At 34.7% G+C, this 20410-nt stretch overlaps 1 protein-coding gene across 6 annotated transcripts in view; it reads right to left on the reverse strand.

Annotated features, from left to right (window-relative positions):
* LOC129257481 (slowpoke-binding protein-like) overlaps positions 1-20410 on the reverse strand; it is a 50037-nt gene that overhangs the window by 15677 nt on the left and 13950 nt on the right. For 3 of the 6 annotated variants that reach the window (XM_054895812.2, XM_064096773.1, XM_064096774.1), the window contains 4 exons: positions 12853-12918; positions 12472-12533; positions 6090-6131; positions 1869-4504 (listed from right to left, as the gene is read on the reverse strand). In XM_054895812.2, the coding sequence (XP_054751787.2) occupies positions 4183-4504; positions 6090-6131; positions 12472-12533; positions 12853-12918 (492 nt within the window). In that variant the 3' untranslated portion in view covers positions 1869-4182. Of the gene's footprint in view, positions 1-1868; positions 4505-6089; positions 6132-12471; positions 12534-12852; positions 12919-20410 lie in introns of those variants that run through there. The other 3 variants (XR_010293021.1, XM_064096772.1, XM_064096771.1) reach the window with 2 other exon arrangements.

A 20410-nucleotide genomic window follows, 5' to 3' on the forward strand; every position in this document is an offset into this window, starting at 1 on the left:
TGGTAAATGATAGGATTGTCTCAATCATTTTTTTTGGAGAGGGGGATAGAAAATAATGATTATATTGGATGGCTTTTTTTTTCATGGAATACCAGAAATTTGTTCAATATTGCCCATAGCTCTTGAATACCTCTGGTATTCAATTTTGAGCCATCCAATATGAATTCAATAGGTATTCAATTACAGAATAGACTAAGATTATTGTGAAAAATAGCAAGAAGACCTGAAGATTGGATCGTGAAATGTTTGTGAAAGTTCTTGAAGCTCTTCTGCACAAAAACAAAAGTGATACTCAAATTTCATTATTTTCTCTGTGTGTGTAAATGGCACTACTCAGGGTCTCATTCATAAAGACTTGTTATAATGACAAACTATTTCAATAAAAAAAATGTGATCAGCCAATTGGATTGAATGAGTTTAGTAGCTTTAAACCGTTATTGCAAATTTGTTATAAAACGGCACCAGATGTATGGATTACAGTAGCCTTAAAAGTTATCAATGAAATTCACTGACAAATCACTTCATGAAATATGTGCCGACTATTAGGTGTAGACAGTTTCACAAACAGACACAAAGCTATATGCCTGCAAACAGTTACAACCCCTGATTGAAGAGAATTATGAAAGACTTAGTTTTGGCCCAATGTACCATTACACCAAGGGCCCTGTTTCATAAACAGTCACTACCATGGTAACAGGGCTTAGCAGCCAATCACCAACAAGGTTTCCATACTAGTTACAATAATAGCAAAGTACATGTAACAATAGTATTATGTCTTTATGAAACTGCCCCCCTGATCAGTTAGTGCAAAGCTTCAGAAAACATAATGGTAAAGATCATACAGTTTATCAGTAGCAACACAAAATTACAAAGCTCACATGGTGTTCTATTTACTGTCTACATAAAAAAATATTAAGCTATTTCAGAATAAAATAACGCATTCAGCAAAATATCATTGATAATTCAAATCATCCATAACACAAATGATAGAGACCTCTCCAATACGAAATTACGAGAATTGGGGTCTCACAACATTATTGTCAAATTAAGTCACATCATTTTATGCATAAATATTGATGTCAGTTTGAACAGGGCTGGATAATGAGGAAAGCTATTCTTTATAAATAAATTGTAATTTGTAAATTGATTGTGACCGATTCTTAGGAATTGTGTGGTATGGTATTCATTAAATCATGCATCGCTTCAAAATACTGAATCGCACATGGATATGCAATATAATTCTCTTTGACTTTTGTGTGAAATCATTTCCACTTTGGATTTGATGATATGTCACTTAGAAAAATAATTACAAAAAATGTACTGCCTTTAATAGTGAAAATGATATCCCCAAAAGGGAAAAGTTGACATCTCTGGCAGAGGCATAAAAATGCAGAACATTCAGTCAACCTAACTCTTATATGAACCAGCACCTGGCGGGTGTTTCATAAAGCTGTTCGTATTAAGTTAAGAGCAACTTTAAGAATGACTGGTAAACATTTCTTGTGGTAAATGGTGTATTCATTGGCGATGGTTAAGCGCATAAGAAAGGTTTCCCAGTCATTTTTAAAGTCGCTCTTAACTTACAAACAGCTTTATGAAACGGTCCCCAGATGTACTGTGCATAATGTCCATCTCATCTCAAACAATGTTTAAAAAAATTATGTTAATAGTGCATATGTAAATGCTGTCTGGAAATGATTGTCAGATAAATAGTTAAGGGAGAGAATAGAACAAATATAAGGGCTATTCCACATTTACTCACGTTACATTTGGAGACACCTTGACTCATACTTGGAGCTGTAACTCCACTCTTATTGATAGGAACTAAACATCTCTTTATCACAACAAAGTACGCAGTCTGACTATCCTTTGTATAAAAACAAAACTTGGGAAATTTTATTATGCTCTGGCAAATCTTTGAAATGTGTCGGTTACTCATGTTACATGATTTGGACATGCATAAAATGAAAAGTCAACATAAGTGAAAAGTGTCCTCATACAAGGCTTTTATGAAAGTTGATTATTTCCATTTCAAAGAAGTATATTAGGGAGACAAACTTTGTATATAATTCAAAAATAAAGAAGACATGGTTTTTACTAGGGGTGCAGATAAAGTGGTTACTCACGTTACGGTTCAGATGGGCTATACAGTACAAAGACACATTGAGCTCATGTCCACCAGCCTATGGAATTGCCCATAACACAGTTCTTGTATAGCACAATGTGATATAACCTCCAAAGGACTGGGATATTATTAAACCAGGTTTAGCCCTGCAGGCTTTTAAAGCACACAAGCATTGCAAGGAATGAATCTTGTTGAGTGACTAGCTTAATTCTGATTTAAGATTTCTGGAACATGGTGAGTTACATCATTTGTGACCTAACATGATGATGATGATGGCTTCTTGTATAGCGCCGGTATCCGCCTCAGCTGGGCGCTCATGGTGCTTCAATGTGCACATATGTGCACACAAGGAAATGCTGTATCACAGCCATTTGATTGTTGTTAATGACAAACTTTTTTAATGAGATACTGTGGTGATTGGCTAATAAAAATAATGAACACATCCCCATAAATGCTTAGTGTATTCATTTGGGCATAATATTAGCAATGTCAGAATTTTGAATGGATATTATTATGGATTTTCATGAAATCCCACTTTATTGGAATGTGTCATTATCTTCATACACAAAAAGGACACCAAATGCTTGAAATAAAACAACTTTCCATGTGATGTACGTATAATGATCTACTGCTCATAAATGATTTCTTATGAGATCTGGGATTTTGTAAGGGTTACACCTTTGTTTACGAACCCAATTTGAAATCATCTGATTGAATGCATTATATATAGGCACAACAGAAGTACATTACTTGAGGCAACTCCATGTGCTTGTCAGAAGATCAAACACATCTCCTTTGATCTCATATGTACACCTATATGTGTCATCATTTATATCCTTCATGTCCCTAAACCACTGATATTATGCAGAGATCTTTGATGGAAATTTGACATCCATTGGCATAAAGGTGTACACATGATTTTGTAGAGATATTAGGGGATGATATACAGGTCTATATTCTGAAAACCAGTTTATAACTATCTCAAACCAAGGTCTAAACTCTGTGCTAAATTTATGGGAAGCCAAAAATGTAAAAATTGTCTTTACAATTTTTTCATGATTACTATGCTCTGCCATCAGGCTTTAACAGTGAATAAAACTGTTTTGAATATAATACCTAGACAGTCAGGAATAAGTTGAGTGTCAGATGAACTGAAATTTTGAGCCTGTATTATTACAGATTTGAGTTATAATTGGCTATCCATAGAAAACCACATTATTAGACCAGAGTTTAGCCCTATCTAGGCCGGGGTATTTTGGGAAATCATATAGCCCGGAGGGGGGGCTTGGCCGTGGATCATGAGATTGCGCCCAAAATCTGCACGCAGGTTGTATGGGACATAATCTACAAACTTATTTATTAATTTGTTTCATGCAAATAGGTATTAATTGATTATGCTAATTTATATGTAATTAGTATGCAAAATCATACTTTTTCCTCTAACTCCCTAAATATAGCTCCAAATATTCTAATTTTGGGTGTAGAAACTCTTTGTGGTTATCTTAGCAAATGTATGTGCAAAAACTTGCAATATTATATTGTTTTTTTGCAATTTCTTATGTATTTCTTTGTTTTTTTTACCTTTTATATTTTTCATTGTTTTTTTTATGAACTTTCTTGGGGACTCTTTTGAGATCATAAACAGCATAAAATAAATCCATTTACCCCGGTAGACCAGCAAATTAAAAATAATCATACATTTATGATTTTTGGTTGAAAACACAATTTGCATTGACCTTGTACATTAAATCACGTTTCTGAGCAATTTTTGGTCTGGCATGCACTTACAAAATGTTGCCTAATTTCATAACCGCGTACTTGGGTGTCGCAAATTTGGCCTCAAAAGATGCGCAAGACTCAAAGTAAAAAGTCAGCGAGTGGCACAGTCAGAAAATTTATAACGGCGAAAATATTGCGTGAATCGTTGACGGGGGCCTCCGAGCCCCCCCCCCCTGCCTAGATAGGGTTAAATTCAAACCCAAGTTCAGAATACAGGCCCCCAACTTTTAGGATATATCCCCATTGTATCATTAGCCATAACAACATCTACAAAGGCATCACACTTTTGGAGCACTTTTATCCCTGGTGACCGTTTTCTTTAAGCTCATACCCTTCTTTATATCACTCAAGAGGGCACCCCTGCCTTCCACATTTGGAACATCCCTTACAGCATTACTATTACTGGAAGCTGGGGCAAATCCAATTGCTGGCGGGGGTGCTGGCACTGACGGTGGAGGAGGGATAGCAGGTTGGACTGGAGGAGGGGGTGCTATCGTGACAGCAGGCGCTGATGAAGATTGTTGTCTGTTCTGACTTGAATTAGCCACGTCTCCATTTGTTGCCGTCGATGCTCGCTTGGATGAACTTTTGTTCTTATTTCTGTTCCATGCATAATAAAAAGTACACAATAATCAATATAAAAAAGAAGGCGATTGGGAATAATATCAAATGGATAAAAACAAATTTGAGGATAATAAATGACAATGATACATGCAGAAAAATAAGGGAAGAGAAAAAAAAAAGAGAAAGAGGTATGAGAAAGAGAAAGCAGTAACAACGAAATGAAAGGAACAAAGGAAAACAAAATTTAAATAAATGAAATGAGTACATTATACAATACATTATGTAAGTTGTCTACATCTTTGCCACTTTGGATGCAAAAAATCAAAATTTCATCATTTTCATCACTAAATAAATAATGGGTGAATCAATTAGTATTTAAAAATTGATAGATTATTAAACAACTTAATGAATTAAGAAATGAATATAAAGATGGGTAATAAGTAAAGAAAAAAACTAGAAAGAACGTAGAATGAGAAAATTAAAATACATGTGTAATGGCAGCAATTTGGTGTAATGTCAAAATACAGCACTTGTCAAAATATTGCTGTTGTCAACATATGACACTGTGGCACTGTTTTCACAACTACAGTGCGTATCAAAAAAAAGTTTACACTTTGAAAAAGCCCTGGGAGTTAAAAAGTATACAACATGTGGGTAATTTTTTCACATATAATCTTGGGTTTGGGTCTCATCTATCCAATGACAGTAAAAGTTTAGACAGAATGTTACACTTGAGTGAGCACTGTCCATTTTTGTAAAGCTCGCAGAAATATGTTTTGCGCAGAAATGCTAGTTTTCACGCTGTGTCAAGGGAAAAGAGCGAAATCAAATTTACCCTGCGAAACATTTCTCATACAATTCCCTTGCACTTTTAGTCAATTGAAATAAAACAGATATATTCAAGCATTTTGTAACAATTTTGCCACCCAAATTGAAATTTCAACACTTAGTAAGCACAACCTTTACCCTTTTTGTGCCAGCTGGATCTGAGGACATAACTAAATCTGAACAAAAGTTTTATCAGACATCTCCACCATTTTTCACTAAGTTTTAATCATTTAAAGTGGGTTTACATTTCATTTTTAATGTAATACTTGTTTCTCCACACCTTTTCCAAGCTTGACAATGATTAACAAAATGAAAATCAAGCCTTAGCCATTTCATGTAAATCGCAGCTCAGTGTAAAGCAAATATCATCATGATGGCCTCGGTGTGTGGGGGAATGGGGTGGGGCGCAATGCACTCTTCGAAGTGTTTTGGGCATGGAAACAAGTTAAAAAAGTAAAAGATATCTTCAAATCAATTTTACTAGCTAAATTCAATGTGTTCTTCATGATTAAGGTCTACTTTTATTCTCATAACTATTTCAAAGTTCTGTGCAAATCATTTTTCACTAACTTTTCAAAAGTGGTGCTCACTCAAGCCGAAATATTTTTCGACAGTTATATCGTCGTTTGCTTAAATGGATCTGTACCAACGTTAAAATGTGGAAAAATCTTCAGGATATTACAAATGTATAATTTTTAATACAGGATTTTTTATAAGTGTAAACGTTTTTTGATACGCACTGTATATGTGAATGACATATGAACATGTTGATGTTTGATTGGCTAATACTCACCTGAAAGATGACCTTGCATTGGCATTTGACCTGGAGCGAGATCTAGAATATTGCAATACAGATATGACGAGAAGCATTTTTTTTAATGAATGAGATGGGGTGACACACTATGATTCATGATTTACTGCTGCACTGAGTTTTTGCATGGTTGAAAATTATGAGCCATTTGTCTAACACCTGGGTGTGATTTCACAAAGCTGTTCATGAAGTTCACGTGCGACTGGTGACCCATTCTTGGAACCTAAATCAACACCAATAATATGTTTTGGGTAAATGTAATTTACCACAAGAAAGGGTTACCAGTCGTTTGTTAACCCTAACAGGCCCGGGGGAGGGGGGGGATGACGGGTCCCCCCTTGACGCTTCGCACAGTTTTTCTGGAATATCAAAGATGAAAAAATTTATGACTTTTTCTTTGAAGTCTGTTGCAACTTTTGAGACCAAATTCGCAACGTACTGATAATAGCATCGCAATGTCATGCCAAAAAGGGCGCGCTTTTATACTCTGTGTACAAAGTCTAAAGGTATTGAAATTCATAAAATGGTGTTTATTTTTCATTCTAATTGGTCTGCTTAATTAATTTAGGGTTTAAATTAGTTAAGTGGTCTGTGATAATTCCAATTAAAAAAAAAATGCAAAACAAAGATAAAAAATACAGAAGAAATTCTAAAAACAAAGAAATACGTAAGGAAAAAATTGGGTATTGTAATTTTTCTTTTTGAAAACCTTAAGATTACAAAGATGACATCTTGAAAAACAATGAACATCTGAAGTGAAATTCGGTGTTAACTATGCAAATAATGTTTTTCATGAAAAAATTTGCATATTTTATTCATAACAAATAAAACGTTGCATTATCAATGTACAGTGAATATCCGACAGAAGGGAAATCAGACAGCACAAGCTTTGCTAAGACTGGGACTAAAGATGATCCATGATCAATATTTGGGTGATTCCATACGTGTCGTACAGGACATTTAGAGAACATTTGACAGTTTTTTTACAAGAAAAACAAAAAATATTCCAGTAACTAAAGGTGATCATCAAGTACTACCAGAGTGTTAGAAAAACCAAGACTTAACATGACTTGAATTCACATCCTGTATAATACAGATTTAAAATAGTAATGTGTCGTACGGACGCAGAAATAGTGGCTTTTTTAGAAACCTCAAGTTTGTACTCTAAAGTCTGTGAGTTGGACAGATAATTTTCATAGAAACTGAACTCAAATTGATATTCAATTACCCAAGAACAAACACATCTATGAAAGAAAGCAAAATAAACATTCATGAATAAATAAAGCAAATTACAATTTTCGAGAACATTGTGGCGTACGGGACACTCAAAATGTGTCGTACGGGACATCTCTAAATTGAAGCCAAACTTTCTTACTTTATGTCTCTTTGACTTCTTCAATCACTTTATTTGGCTGATGATAATGATAATCCTATCATACTAAAGACATTCATTATGTTAGAAACCGCTATTGGCTGAATATTTCTGTCAATATATCATAAACAAAATAATGTGTCGTACGGGACACTTGTGTGTCGTACAGGACACTTCTGTGTCGTACGCGACACTTCTGTGTCGTACGGGACACTTGTGTGTTGTACAGGCACTTGCGTGTTGTACTGGGCAGCCTGAATAAAACAATGAACTTTTTATCAATCAGAAGGGGAGCATTGCCCCTAAATTCTTCCTTTTTAATGCAAAGTCTTTTAATAAGTAGTCATTCAGGACAATATAATTAAGTTACCTCAATATATACAATCGGGAGCAATATGTTATCATTTTTTTTCATGATGGGAAATGTACAAGGGTTCACAGCATTTTTACGAGCTGAAAAACTTGAGGTTTTGTGTGAAGTTATATCTTAGTGAATTAATTGATGATTTCCAATACACTATTTAAACAATGAATGAATGAAACTGTTTGTGTAAATTATGGGGCTAAAATGTTATAATTTTTCATATAAAATGTATATATACATGATATATGTCACAACTGTCACTTGTAATTCCACCCAAAAAAAAAAAATTCTAAAGAAATGCGGTTCTACTTTTTCAAAACTTTCTGCATTTCATGAAACCATATGGTTTGTCTTATTTTCCAGATTTTTTTTTTGAACATGGTTTGTGATTTTTGTTTACAACTTGAAAAGAGTAAGGAGTTTCAATACTGTATATAAAAAAATTAGTGATCATCAAGGGAAGTCCAAATAGATGATTGATATGTATTTTTGCTTTTACATCTTATAATAATTCCACATTAGCATGCAAGAGGAAGTCATCTTCCAGGGTGAATCAATTATAAAGGTTTTCTTTTCATGCTCAATGACAAAGAAATTAACCTGCACTAACCAGTGAAAATCACCAGTTTAGCTGAAGGGATTCACAAAAGAATACGCCTACATGAAATCAATTAAAATGGTTAGAATCACCTATTTCATGTTCTATGGAGATAAAAAAGTACTTTTTCAGTTCACTTTATGTCAAATCAATTACTTGAATTAAAATAGGCCTACTATTTATAGTTTCTGAATCCAAATCCTGTAAATAAATGCATTATATATTGTGTGTCGTACGGGACATGTCCCGTACGACACAGTGTGTGTCGTACGGGACAACTTTTAATAGGACAATTATTGAAAAATGAAGGGCAGTAATTAGATCCTTATGGGATCAATCGATCACCCATGGGTCAAAGAAAGAGAAACTGATATTGTAAAATTGCATCATCAAAAATAAAATTGTAGGAAAAACTTTTGCATTTTCATGTGTCGTACGGGACATTGCCAAAAATAGGTTCGAAAAATTAGGGCTGTCCCTATTATGGATCATGAAAATGTTGTAGATATTATTTGGAACCATCAATGATACATTATTCCATTGACCTGCAATATTTTCAATCTTCTCGCGCTTTGCCAATAATTGTTTCAGGCAGTGTTTGTACTTGACTATTTAATTAACAAAATTATTGAAAATTGAAAATTCCATTGTTCCCCCCAAAAAAACTATATCTGACTTCACCTTTGGTTAAAACTCATAATTTTAATAAAATTTAGGTATCATAGTAAAATATTACACTACTTGGGACTTATTGAAAGCATGTTGAAATTTATGAATTTTTTGAAGTTCTAGTGTGGAATCGCCCATTTGCAATTTGCCAAATAATTTGGTTTATAGGCTGGATTTGAACACAAATGTATGGCTTACCTTTTGACATAATCCAGTATTTCTCTTTTGCTTCCCTTTTTGTAGCATTTTACATGCTCTAGCTTTGATAACTGTGTAAAATACCAATAGCAAGTCGGGCAAAATCCATGTTTCAGTACTGTTGACTATGTGACTTCTAATGGGATAAGGCAACGCACCAAAGCGGATTGTTACAATTTTTCCGATTCACTGCTGATCCGTGACAATTTTCAATTTTGGAGATCAGACTGGCCAATCAAATTTACTGATTTATTCTGGGATGTGAATGCAGAAAATATGTGGAGAAATTTGAAATTTTGAAAATAAGAATAATAGACGATACTCCATTTCCCAGAATGAGAACTACAAAAAAAAAAAATTCTCAAAAATATAAACTTTTTATTCCTAAACAAGATTCGGGTATTCACAAAATGTGGAGAACAAGACAAGCTTAAAAATTGGCTTTCCGATAGTCTAAACACATTTAAATTCACAAAGACGAATCTTTGGCTGGTGGCTTCAGTGTTTATCAATTGCCAATTTTATCAACTGAGCACTTTCCCTAATTAATACTCTCTGCCCACAGAGACTAAATATTAAATAACTCCAAAACCCCCGTGGCCGTTTCCCTAACGATCTGAGAAAAAACAAAACAGGGCGAAAACACTCATGGGCCTTCATGGCTCAAAATTATTAGTGGGTTTTTAAAAATAAATTTTTTTGGTTATTTCGTGGACAATGTCCTCTGATAATCCATCCTATTTCTAAATTTTGCAGACACTGAATTATTGCAAACAGGGTGTAGAAAGTAGTCCTTTTCCTCAAAATTCAGAGCGAGCAAAGGGCCCTGTAAACGATTTTTTGACTGGGGGTGCTGATGTCAATTTGACAAGCAAAAAAAAAAAAAAAAAGGTTTCAGTCCAAAATGAAAGTTGTTTTCGTCCCAAGAAATTTGAAAGAGGTTTCTGTAAAAAATGTAGCTAATTTTGGATATGCCATCCAGATTTTCTGGGGGTGCTGCCTAGGGAAAATAAGACACGCAGCACCCCCAAGGAAAATCTTAGGGGTGCTTCAGCACCCCCGCTTCCCAGGGCCATGGAGCGAGCACGCGTGTACGTTTGCAATGACATGTGACCGCACAGGGTTAAAAATGGTGAATCATCAATCTTGGCTTATTTATTTTATTTCTGACCCTATTGAAGCCATGAAACCATGAAAATTATATATTCATGTAGTCTCTAGTTGCCTGCTGTACTATAATAATATTTAATAAACTGCATTTATAAACATAGCACTTCATACATTAGAAGAATGTCTCTATAAAGTGCTTTTGAATGCTGGGTAATCTTGGCTGGTGCGGTGGCTCCCTTGTGGGGAGCATAAATCATTAATGACAAAACAAATTGCAATTTGAATATTGATATGGATATGGTGAAAGAAACTTAGTGGCTTATAATGTTTGCTCGGTCTAGAAGCAGTTGGACTCCTAAAGACGGTCTAACAATTTGGTCTAATATCAATTTAGTCTAATTACATTTTGGTATAGACTCTACACTACACTTGGTCTTATACCCAATTAGTCTAAATTTCGTTCCATCAAATGCCCAATTGGTCTAATTTTCACTTTGTCTACTAATTATTTAGCACTTGGTAGAATGAAGATTTGATTCATAAACAGTTCATCTAACCATATAGACGAAAAAGTAGTTACACCAAGCAGATATTAGATGAAATTAGGTATAGACTAACTGGAAATTTGGCAAAATGGGAAATGGGCTAATTAATTATTAGACCAAATGGTTGTTAGACGAAGTAGGATCAATTAGACCATGTGGGATGAAATAAATGGTAATCAGCAATGTATATTTACCAAATAAGCTGGCTAAGAAAAATAATAAACTCTCTATTAAAGAAATTCAGCTTATGAAGTTTTTCTGATATTTAATAAGATCTTTCTCCCCTATTTCAACTGATACATTTAATAATGTCATTCAGTATTCATATTACACTATGGAAATATAAATAAATGACATGAAATGAAATGTTCTGAACATGTACATTATCATACAATATTCCAAAAACTCAGAATCTTGTTGCAATAATCATTAAAAGTTAACCATGTGAAGAAACAGTTTTCCCCATTAAACACCCTTGGAAGAAATGTTCATGACCTATACAATGATAGTAATTATGTTTTATGCACCTATCCTATTCCATATAGTCATAACAGGTCAACATTTGAGTGAACACAAAATGAAGCATTGTGAACTTTATAATCTTAACAATACAGCCTAAAGCGCACATAAAAAAATACCCATGTAACATTTACGATGATTTACAATACATAAACACTCAGACCCGAATTCACCAAGGTGGGTGGGTTTGAATCTGTGGTTTGAAACCAATGTTTATATGCAGATTTGATGCATTAATTTATGCTTAATTCAGCAAAGAGTATTAACAAAATGTCCGATAACTAATGCACACTTTTATCAAAGTGCATTTATTGTACACTTGTTATTAAGGTTACATCATCAATGAAAATGTTAATTAATTTACATAAACAGTTTGATCATTAATACAGAAACCTTAGTAACAAGCATGAATTTAGCACCTTGTGGCAAAAGCATGCACTTATAATTAGATACTATTTCAATGTAGACATTGACTTTAGCACAATTAATGCCTAAAATCTGCATAGAATCCATGGTTCCAAGGCAGGGGGGGGAGGTTCTACCTTTGTTTTTTCCTTGTTAAATTTTGAAGCCACACTGCAACCCCCTAATTGAAATCACGGGGCTGGGTTCAAATCACAGATTGAAAATCACCTTTGTGAATTCAGACCTCAATGGTCTAAATTCTTTTTTTGTGAATTAGTGCCTAAATAATTGTAGAGAAATATGTTGTGCCTTTTTATAGTTACTCAGGCTAAAATATAGACAATGAAAAGAAGATTTGTGAATCTTTATGCTATTTTTAGTGAATAGGTAGCAATTCAGATGACACATAATTCAAAAGCTTAAATCTATTTCTATATCTTTGATGTAAATAGCACACATTAACTCAGATATGCAATGTCATATTGATATGTTTCGGAAGAAATTTATTGCACCAGCATTGAAAGGATGAAGTATAAATGACAATATGAAAAAAAAAACAATGTATCTATTACATTCGAACTTACTTGAGAACTTTTCCTTTCTTTGCCGCCTTGATCAGAGCTTTCATTGCTGCAGTCAAATGAATCTGTAAAGAAAAGATTTTGTTAAATTTATGTTTTTTCTTATTTTCATTTGATCTTTTAGGCCTGGCCTAATGTCAACGGTGCCATCATAATATGAAAAGTGCCCTAGGCTATACTTAGCAAATTATAGACCATAATTGAAACACAACATCATTTTATCATTCACTGCATATTCATGATTATGTTCAAGACAATTTCAATTTCTATAAACATACACGTGGTCTCTTTCTTGGGATTTCCAATCGCTGGTTTCCCTTTAAGCCCCAATTTAAAACAACCATCTTTGTGAATGAAGTGAAAATTCATGAATAAATTGCTTACATTGCTTGGCGAATGTTTCTTCAGCTCGGGTAATTTGACATCAGTGAAGAAATGGTGATCTGCTATCTGTAAGTCAAACAAAATATTTCTTCTTAATCATAAGCTCATCCACAAAGTGACACTAGCACCATCACCAGCACAAAAGTTGATTTTTTTTTAATATTACATATAATAAATATTATTTGTGATTAAGTTAATCATCAATAATCACGGTTACATTTTTTTTTCTGGGACACACTATACATTATCTTTGTTCAATAAACTAAATATATCCATTAAGGAAATATATTCTTATCTATGTCATATTAATATTTTGAACCACAATACCAGTAGCAACAAATACCCCCTTTCAACTCCCTATTTCATTCCAATTCCTCTTTCCTGCCATGTGAACACATAGACACACACCCTCACACACACATAGGTGCTATATGATATTTTTCATTTCTATTTTGCCTCCACAATATATCCCTGCAATTTTGCAGATTTTATGTATCAACAGTGTATCGCTCTTTTACTTTAAATAGCACACTTCTAGTAAATTCTCCACATGGACTTGGTCTAGGAGGATTATCTACGGTTACTGGGGGAATATATAAAAGCCATCTAGATTTGCAAGTGAAGGCTCGTTTTTTTTATGGTCACGCAGGGAAAAAATTGATGCACAGGGACCTGGGGTTAATTCACCCTTGAAATAACCCCAAAAAACCCTGGACAACTAGTCCAAAAATCCCCAGAAATTTTAAGAAGGTCCAAGGAAATTTGTAATTCAATGTTTCAAATTTTGGATGGTGAGCTCACAAGTCACCCCAGAAAGTATTTTATTAATTCAAAGCCTGTGGTCACTACAATTTAGAGAGGTATGAATATATAGTTATCAAATTGGTGGCATTGTTGGAATGCCTCTGTTCTGATGACAATTGAGAAAACAAATTCCTAATTTGAAACAAATATCTAAACAACTTTAAAAAAACCAAGAGGCATAGAGATGCAGAGAAACATTATGCAACATCTGTATGATACCAGGAGAAAAAAGAGAAATAGACAGAGACAAAGAGAGATACAGCACTATGACAATCTTTAAGAGACCAAGGGCTGGTTTCATGAAAGTGTCAAAACTCCAGCTCGACGCAATCTCTATGGAAAGCCAAGCTTGACAATACCCTGATTAACCCTTTGAGTGCGACGGGCTTCCACAGAAGCCCAGCGAGTCGTCCACTTAGCTAGGACGGGCTTCTACAGAAGCCGAGATTTGTTTGGTTTAATTCGATGAAGTTTTTCAGCTTTTTCATAACTGTTATGTACTAAAACCTCTGCCACTATTTCCTATTTCGATAACAGAATGAAAAAAATACACAGCTACGTGGGAAAAAATCGCGAAAATAGGAAATCATTTCAACTTTACCCGATTTTTTCGTTGGAGTCAGACGGGGACGATCAATTCTGTGACGAGCACGTACGCGCGCGCACAAGGCCTGATCACGTGATTTGATCCATATCGTTGTTCTGATAGATACGCTAACATTTTTCTGCAAGATCGTCATGTAATAAGCTACGCGTTTTTTCACCATTTTCGTCTTATTATTTGTTTCATCGATTGTATTTTCAGGAAAAAAAAAAAGCTTATACAAAAGCAATTTCTTAGTACTTTGAGCTAATCTCGGTGCACTTGAACTTTTTCCCTCCCCTCTTCTTCTCATTATTTTTGTCTACTATTCTGAAAAAAGGAGAAAAGAAAGCAGTTTAGCACACCATTCATCTTACGCTCTATTCATCATGTAGTTCATGATATCAGCACTACCCGAACAAAAGAATGTCTGGGCGGCCACTCAAACAAATTCCTTCCGAAAAGAGCAGGATACAGATGGTCAATGCCCCAAACAAAAGGAAGATTAGTTTTTATCGGCAGGATGACCTATTGAATGCTTTTTGTACTTAGCAATACAAAAACCTTTTATGAATACCTTTTTTCGACCAACATACCGTTATCTTACATTTCAACGCATCCATGGAACTGAATGCGTTGAAATGTAAGATAATGCACATCACTAGATCTCAAAAGGTTGTTACAGTTCAATACTTTGCTGGTAACCATGCTCTCGATGTTGTTGATTCTTACAAATACCTTGGCTTGGTCTTTTCGCATGATTTGACTTGGTCAAAGCATGTGAATCTTGTTGTATCCAAATGTTCCAAACTGTCAGAATTCTTCCGCGGGATCGTGAATTCACGAAATCCTTTCATTTTGAAACGTTTGTTCTGTTCACTTTGTCGGCCTATAATTGAATACGGTATACCAGTCTGGCTACCCCATCAAAAAAACCACATATCCTCTCTTGAAGCAGTTCAACGTCGATTCACACGTTTTTGCTTTCCTTATGATCGGGCAAATTCACTATCTTATGATGAAAGATTACACAGCTTAGAACTCCCACCATTGTATAACAGACTGGTCTACCTATCTACCGCCTTTGTTGTAAAATCGTTGTTTAGAACTTACGACATACCTACTCATATCTTACCCAGGCCAAGAACTCGGAACTCTCACAAGTTACTCTTCATCCATGAATTTGCACGATGTAATGCCCTGAAATTTTCTTGTTTCTTTTCTTTCCCGAAATTCTGGGAATCTATCCCTTCAGAGATCAGAGATCTTTGCCTTGGTGTATCTGTCACTCCTTTCCTTAATGCTCTACGTCAGGGGTTCTCAAACTCAATCCGGCCCGCGAGACTCTGCTGGGTTTTTAAAATCATTTTTAAGTCACAATATGAAACAAAGCTCAATATGATTACATTGTGAATCCATGTAGACCTAACCGTAATAAAAGTAATGGCAGTTAAATTAATTTTACTTTTAAACAAAGTTTAGTGAGTGGAGTCTTTTCTGTCTGTTCGATCTGTTTTCTTATTAGATGACCAGCGCTGTTCTCACCATGTTTGGATCTACATACAGGTGCGAAAGTGCATTTTCCACAATGAACAGTTTATAGAACTAACTCATACCGAAGTACCTTTCCAGGGGCCCCGGAACGGTTTTCAAAGTGGGGGGGGGGGGGCAGCCATACCAAAAATCACAATCATATGGTCATTTTTATGTTTTTACATGGTTGGCCCCTGCTTGACTAGTGAACATTTGGCAATTACACCCTTTGTGCCAAGGTTCAAGCAACTTGTTGCTGACAGACTGTCACGTTTCCCATATTGAAAGTCACTTAGACTAGGAGACTCTCGCTGTATTTTGAAATATTTTCTAATTTTTCCTGCGTTCCACATGAAACTGTTTTGTAGGATTAAATGCTCCAAAAATAAGAGCCAGATTGCGTAAGAGAGCATCTAGGACCCCGACCTCAAGGGTCTTTGCGCTTCGCGCACATTTTTTCCCTAAGTATCCACTTCACCTTGGCCCTTTCAGGTTTACTTGGAGTCCTACCTGGCCCTTCAAGGAAAAAGTTTGAGAACCCCTGCTCTACGTGAACACTTATTCTCCATGCCTCCAATTGAAAATGCGTTTTAATGAAACATGCAGAGTATTGTTTTTGTCTTGTCTCCGTTTAGACCTCTAATTTCTCTCTCTTTCCCCTTCTTCATTCGTCTTACTTTTCTCTGTTTTTCTCACTCTGTGCAGGCTAAATGGCCATGTATTTAGCCTTATATTCTTAGCTTAAATATTGTGCCCTTTTTTATGCATTTTGTTAATTACCGTACTGTTATGCAGTTATTTGCTCTTGTACTGTTCATAATGTTTATTCCTGTATGTTAGGTTATCAACTGTATTCATGGTAGTAGAATTTGCATTTTTATATGTCATGCTTCGTCTCTTTTATTGCCTCTCTCTCTTTCTTTTCATTCTACCCCAGTTCTCTAAACTCTTTGTTCCCCATCCTCCTTCCCCTCCTCTTCTTTCTCTTCCTCTTCTTCTTTTCGTTCTTCTTCTCTCTCCCTCCCCACTTCTCTCTCTTTCTCTCTCTCTGAGTATTGTATACATGCATATGACAATTATTTTGATACTATATTTTACTGTTGTGTTACTTTGTAGCATGATCATTGTTGTCACGTTCGACTATATTGCTTATTCTCTGCTTATGTAACATTGAAGTTCTCACAATATATGCAACTCCATCTCCATAGGCTTGACTATCTGATAATAACATAAAGTTGTTTATTTAAATACATTAACACTTCATATTGACTGGATATTATAATTGCACATGGAAACAAACACTCTTTATTATTAAGTTCTTTGTTTTATTAAGTAATGCATCTAAACATATATTGCCATTTTATCTGATTTTATTTTGTATATTTGTAAACCCCGACTAGTGAGGAGAGCTTCATAACAGAAACTAGTTTTTCTTTTAGTCATCCTCAGGCACTAGTCGGTGGTAATTTATTCCTCTTGTATATATTCTTATTGTCTTTTGCCTGGAAATAAAATAAATAAAATAAAATAAATAAATCTAAAAAAAACTTTGTCTCATTTACCAATAACACAGGTGCTTATGACATTCGTCAGTGATTCATATTGCATAAAAGCGCTTCCCCTGGGTAATGATGCATAATAAGGATGGAAGAAGAATCATTTAGTTTGCTAAAATTCCATGAATATCTACTTAAACGAATAACAACATGACTTTATTTTTTGGTTAGATTACTTAAAAAAAAAAAACACAACGTTTGTTCGGTCCTCAGACCCTTGTTAAACAGATGACTTTTTATTATTATTCTTGTTTGACCTAGCCTCCCCCCCCCCAGATAAAAATGTTCTGACCTACACTCTAATATTGCTTGTTTGTCTCCTCCTTTTTAATTGCAAGTAACGCGGTATAAAAGTTTAGAATAAAGACTGTCCTGGCCACTTTTTTCCCCGTTACGACCCCCCCCCCAAAAAAAAAAATCGCATTTGGAGCGCGTACCATGGTTAGCATCCAAACCAAAATATTTGGAAAAAGATTTATGTTATACAGGGACATCAACGTTTTTTTATGGTGCAGGGGTTGAGCTGTGGGACGGGGGTGAATCGGCTAAAAAATCTCAATTTTTTAATTCATGTCAATTTACAGAATGAATTTATAATAGGTTAGGTTTTAGAACCACTTCATCTTATTCTCCTTTTCTCTCCCAGATGAAAACTTTTGCATTGAAAAGTTAACGGGAACATAATCCCTTCAAATGATAAAACCAATAATGAACTAAAAGTTTCGTCGCCCGAAATGGAGGAAATAGAATGATATAGGATGAGAAACAAACATGAATTCTAACTATTATGACTGTTTTTTATGATTTATTTATTACTTTGTTTTCGGTTGTGAAATCAAAGAGACAAATTAAAAATAGAACAAAACGAAAGAACAAATAAAAAACACTTTTTATTGTGGATGCTATAATTTATTCAAGAAAAATACTTTCTCTTACTTTCAGTAATTTCTAGCAAGGCTCTTTTTGAGTGAAAAGATAAAGAAACATAGAAAGTGACAAGGAGAGAGTTGGGAGGTATGATTTCAGACTAACAATTTTAGTCATTTTTACTCGTTTAACTCTTTGAAATAATTTCAGGATATTACAAATCGAATACCGTTGCGCAAACTTTAGTAACAAAACTATTTTATTATAATAATAGCTGCATGGAAAATCGAATTAATGGAGACATATAATTTATGAAAAATCTATAAAAATGACTTTTAGTGAAAGATGGAGGCCTCTGTCTTGCCATAACCCTAAGCCCCAAGTTAAAAAAAATTGTTTAGTCGTGCATTTTTATACGATGATCATCATCATCATATTGTCTTTTGCGAAAGATATCTACCTGCGTTATCAATATAGAAAATAGAAGATGATATAGAATTTATTGTGAAATGACAGTTAATTTAGTAGTTTTAAAAGGTTTTTCGGGACATTATTTGAGAAACTGGGGGAAAACCCCATGAATTTTCGACATGATGGCCATGCACGATGCAATAGGACGAGAGGCCCACAAATGCAACCATTTCCGATCAATACAAGTTGGCAAAATCGAGGCATATTCTCGGAACGGTTTCCGATGAAGAGAGAGAGAATGATAGGGGGGGAGATGTTAGATGTAATGTAAAATGACAGGTACTGAGAATAAAAAATCAGAGAAAAAGTATTGAGGGGGATGGGGCGGGTATATATACCTCGTAATCCAAATCGGGGAGAAGGAAGACGATACAGATATAATTTAAATGAGAACTCAGATAAAAAGGTGTAGAAGGGAGGGGATATAGAAAGACGATAGATATAAGAAAGGGAATGAAAGCGGTAGTTAATACATTCAGTTACAAGTTAGAAACCAGAGAAAGGGAAAAGGAGGAAATCCCTTGGTACCGTTTGATAAATACATGTATATTTTATATTGACAAATGCGCACTAACTTAAACAAATTTACCATCCGCCAGTCAAATAGAAGGATTTCAGTAGCTTTCAAAGTGTTATTGAAAATTTGTAAACAAATTTTATATAAAACGGACCCCTGGTGCACTTTTGAACCCCCCCCCCGCTTTCTCTCATCTTATTGCTCTTATTTTTGTCTTCTTTTTCAAAGGAAATAAACAGAAAATAAAGCAATTTAAAACACCGTTTATCCTCTGCTCTTTTGAAAATGAAAACGTCAATGCAGTTCTTGATCTCGGCACTCCCCAAACAAAAGAAAGGCATGGCGGGACGCTCAAACAAATTCCTTATAAAAAGAGCGGGGGACAAATAGCCAACGACAGTGCTTTTTTCGTAAAAAAATATAATTCCCCCTGGGTGATGATACGCATAGGGATGGAAGAAGATGCAAGTGAGATTCAGAAAAAGAATAGAAAATGCAAATCGAGATACATCTAAAGGAGAATGATAAAACGACAGAAAGGATGAGAGGGAAAAAAGAGGAAATAGACCAAAAAAAGTATAATGTAAACCATAAAGGAGAATGATAAAACGACAGAAAGGATGAGAGGGAAAAAAGAGGAAATAGACCCCAAAAAATATATAAACCATATGTGCGCTTTTGCTATTGCATGAATATTTACATATAAAGAATTAAAGATTACTAGTCCTCCACCTCAATTTGTAATTCACATCATTTTATGGAATTAATTTGTCATGTTAGGTTTTGGAAGCTCTTAATCTCATTCCCTCTTTCTCTCCCAGGTGAATTTTTTTGCATTGAAAATTTGACAAAAGCATAACCAGTTCAAATGCTAAAATTAACAATGAACTAAAAGTTTCCTCGCCGGAAATTGAGGGAATAGAATGAGAATTTACGTTGAGGCATCAATCTAAATATAACACGTTTGTTTGGTGTGTCCCTACAAACCCCTCTCAATCTTACACCTACCCCCCCCCTAAAAAATGTTAATAATTTTCTTACGTTTTCTTCAGTTACTTTTTTTTTGTCTTTTGTTTTTTTCTGGCGAATAGCGTAGTAGAAAAAGATCCATATAAAGAAAAAAAAAAGGCAGGTTGACCTTATATTTTTTCTTTACGGCAAACATACTTTTGGGGCGATTACCCTGATGAGCATCAACACTAAAAATATTGTAAAAAGATGTATAAA

The sequence above is a fragment of the Lytechinus pictus genome, chromosome 3 (genome assembly GCF_037042905.1).
Source record: "Lytechinus pictus isolate F3 Inbred chromosome 3, Lp3.0, whole genome shotgun sequence".
Classification (NCBI taxonomy): Eukaryota; Metazoa; Echinodermata; class Echinoidea; order Temnopleuroida; family Toxopneustidae; genus Lytechinus; species Lytechinus pictus.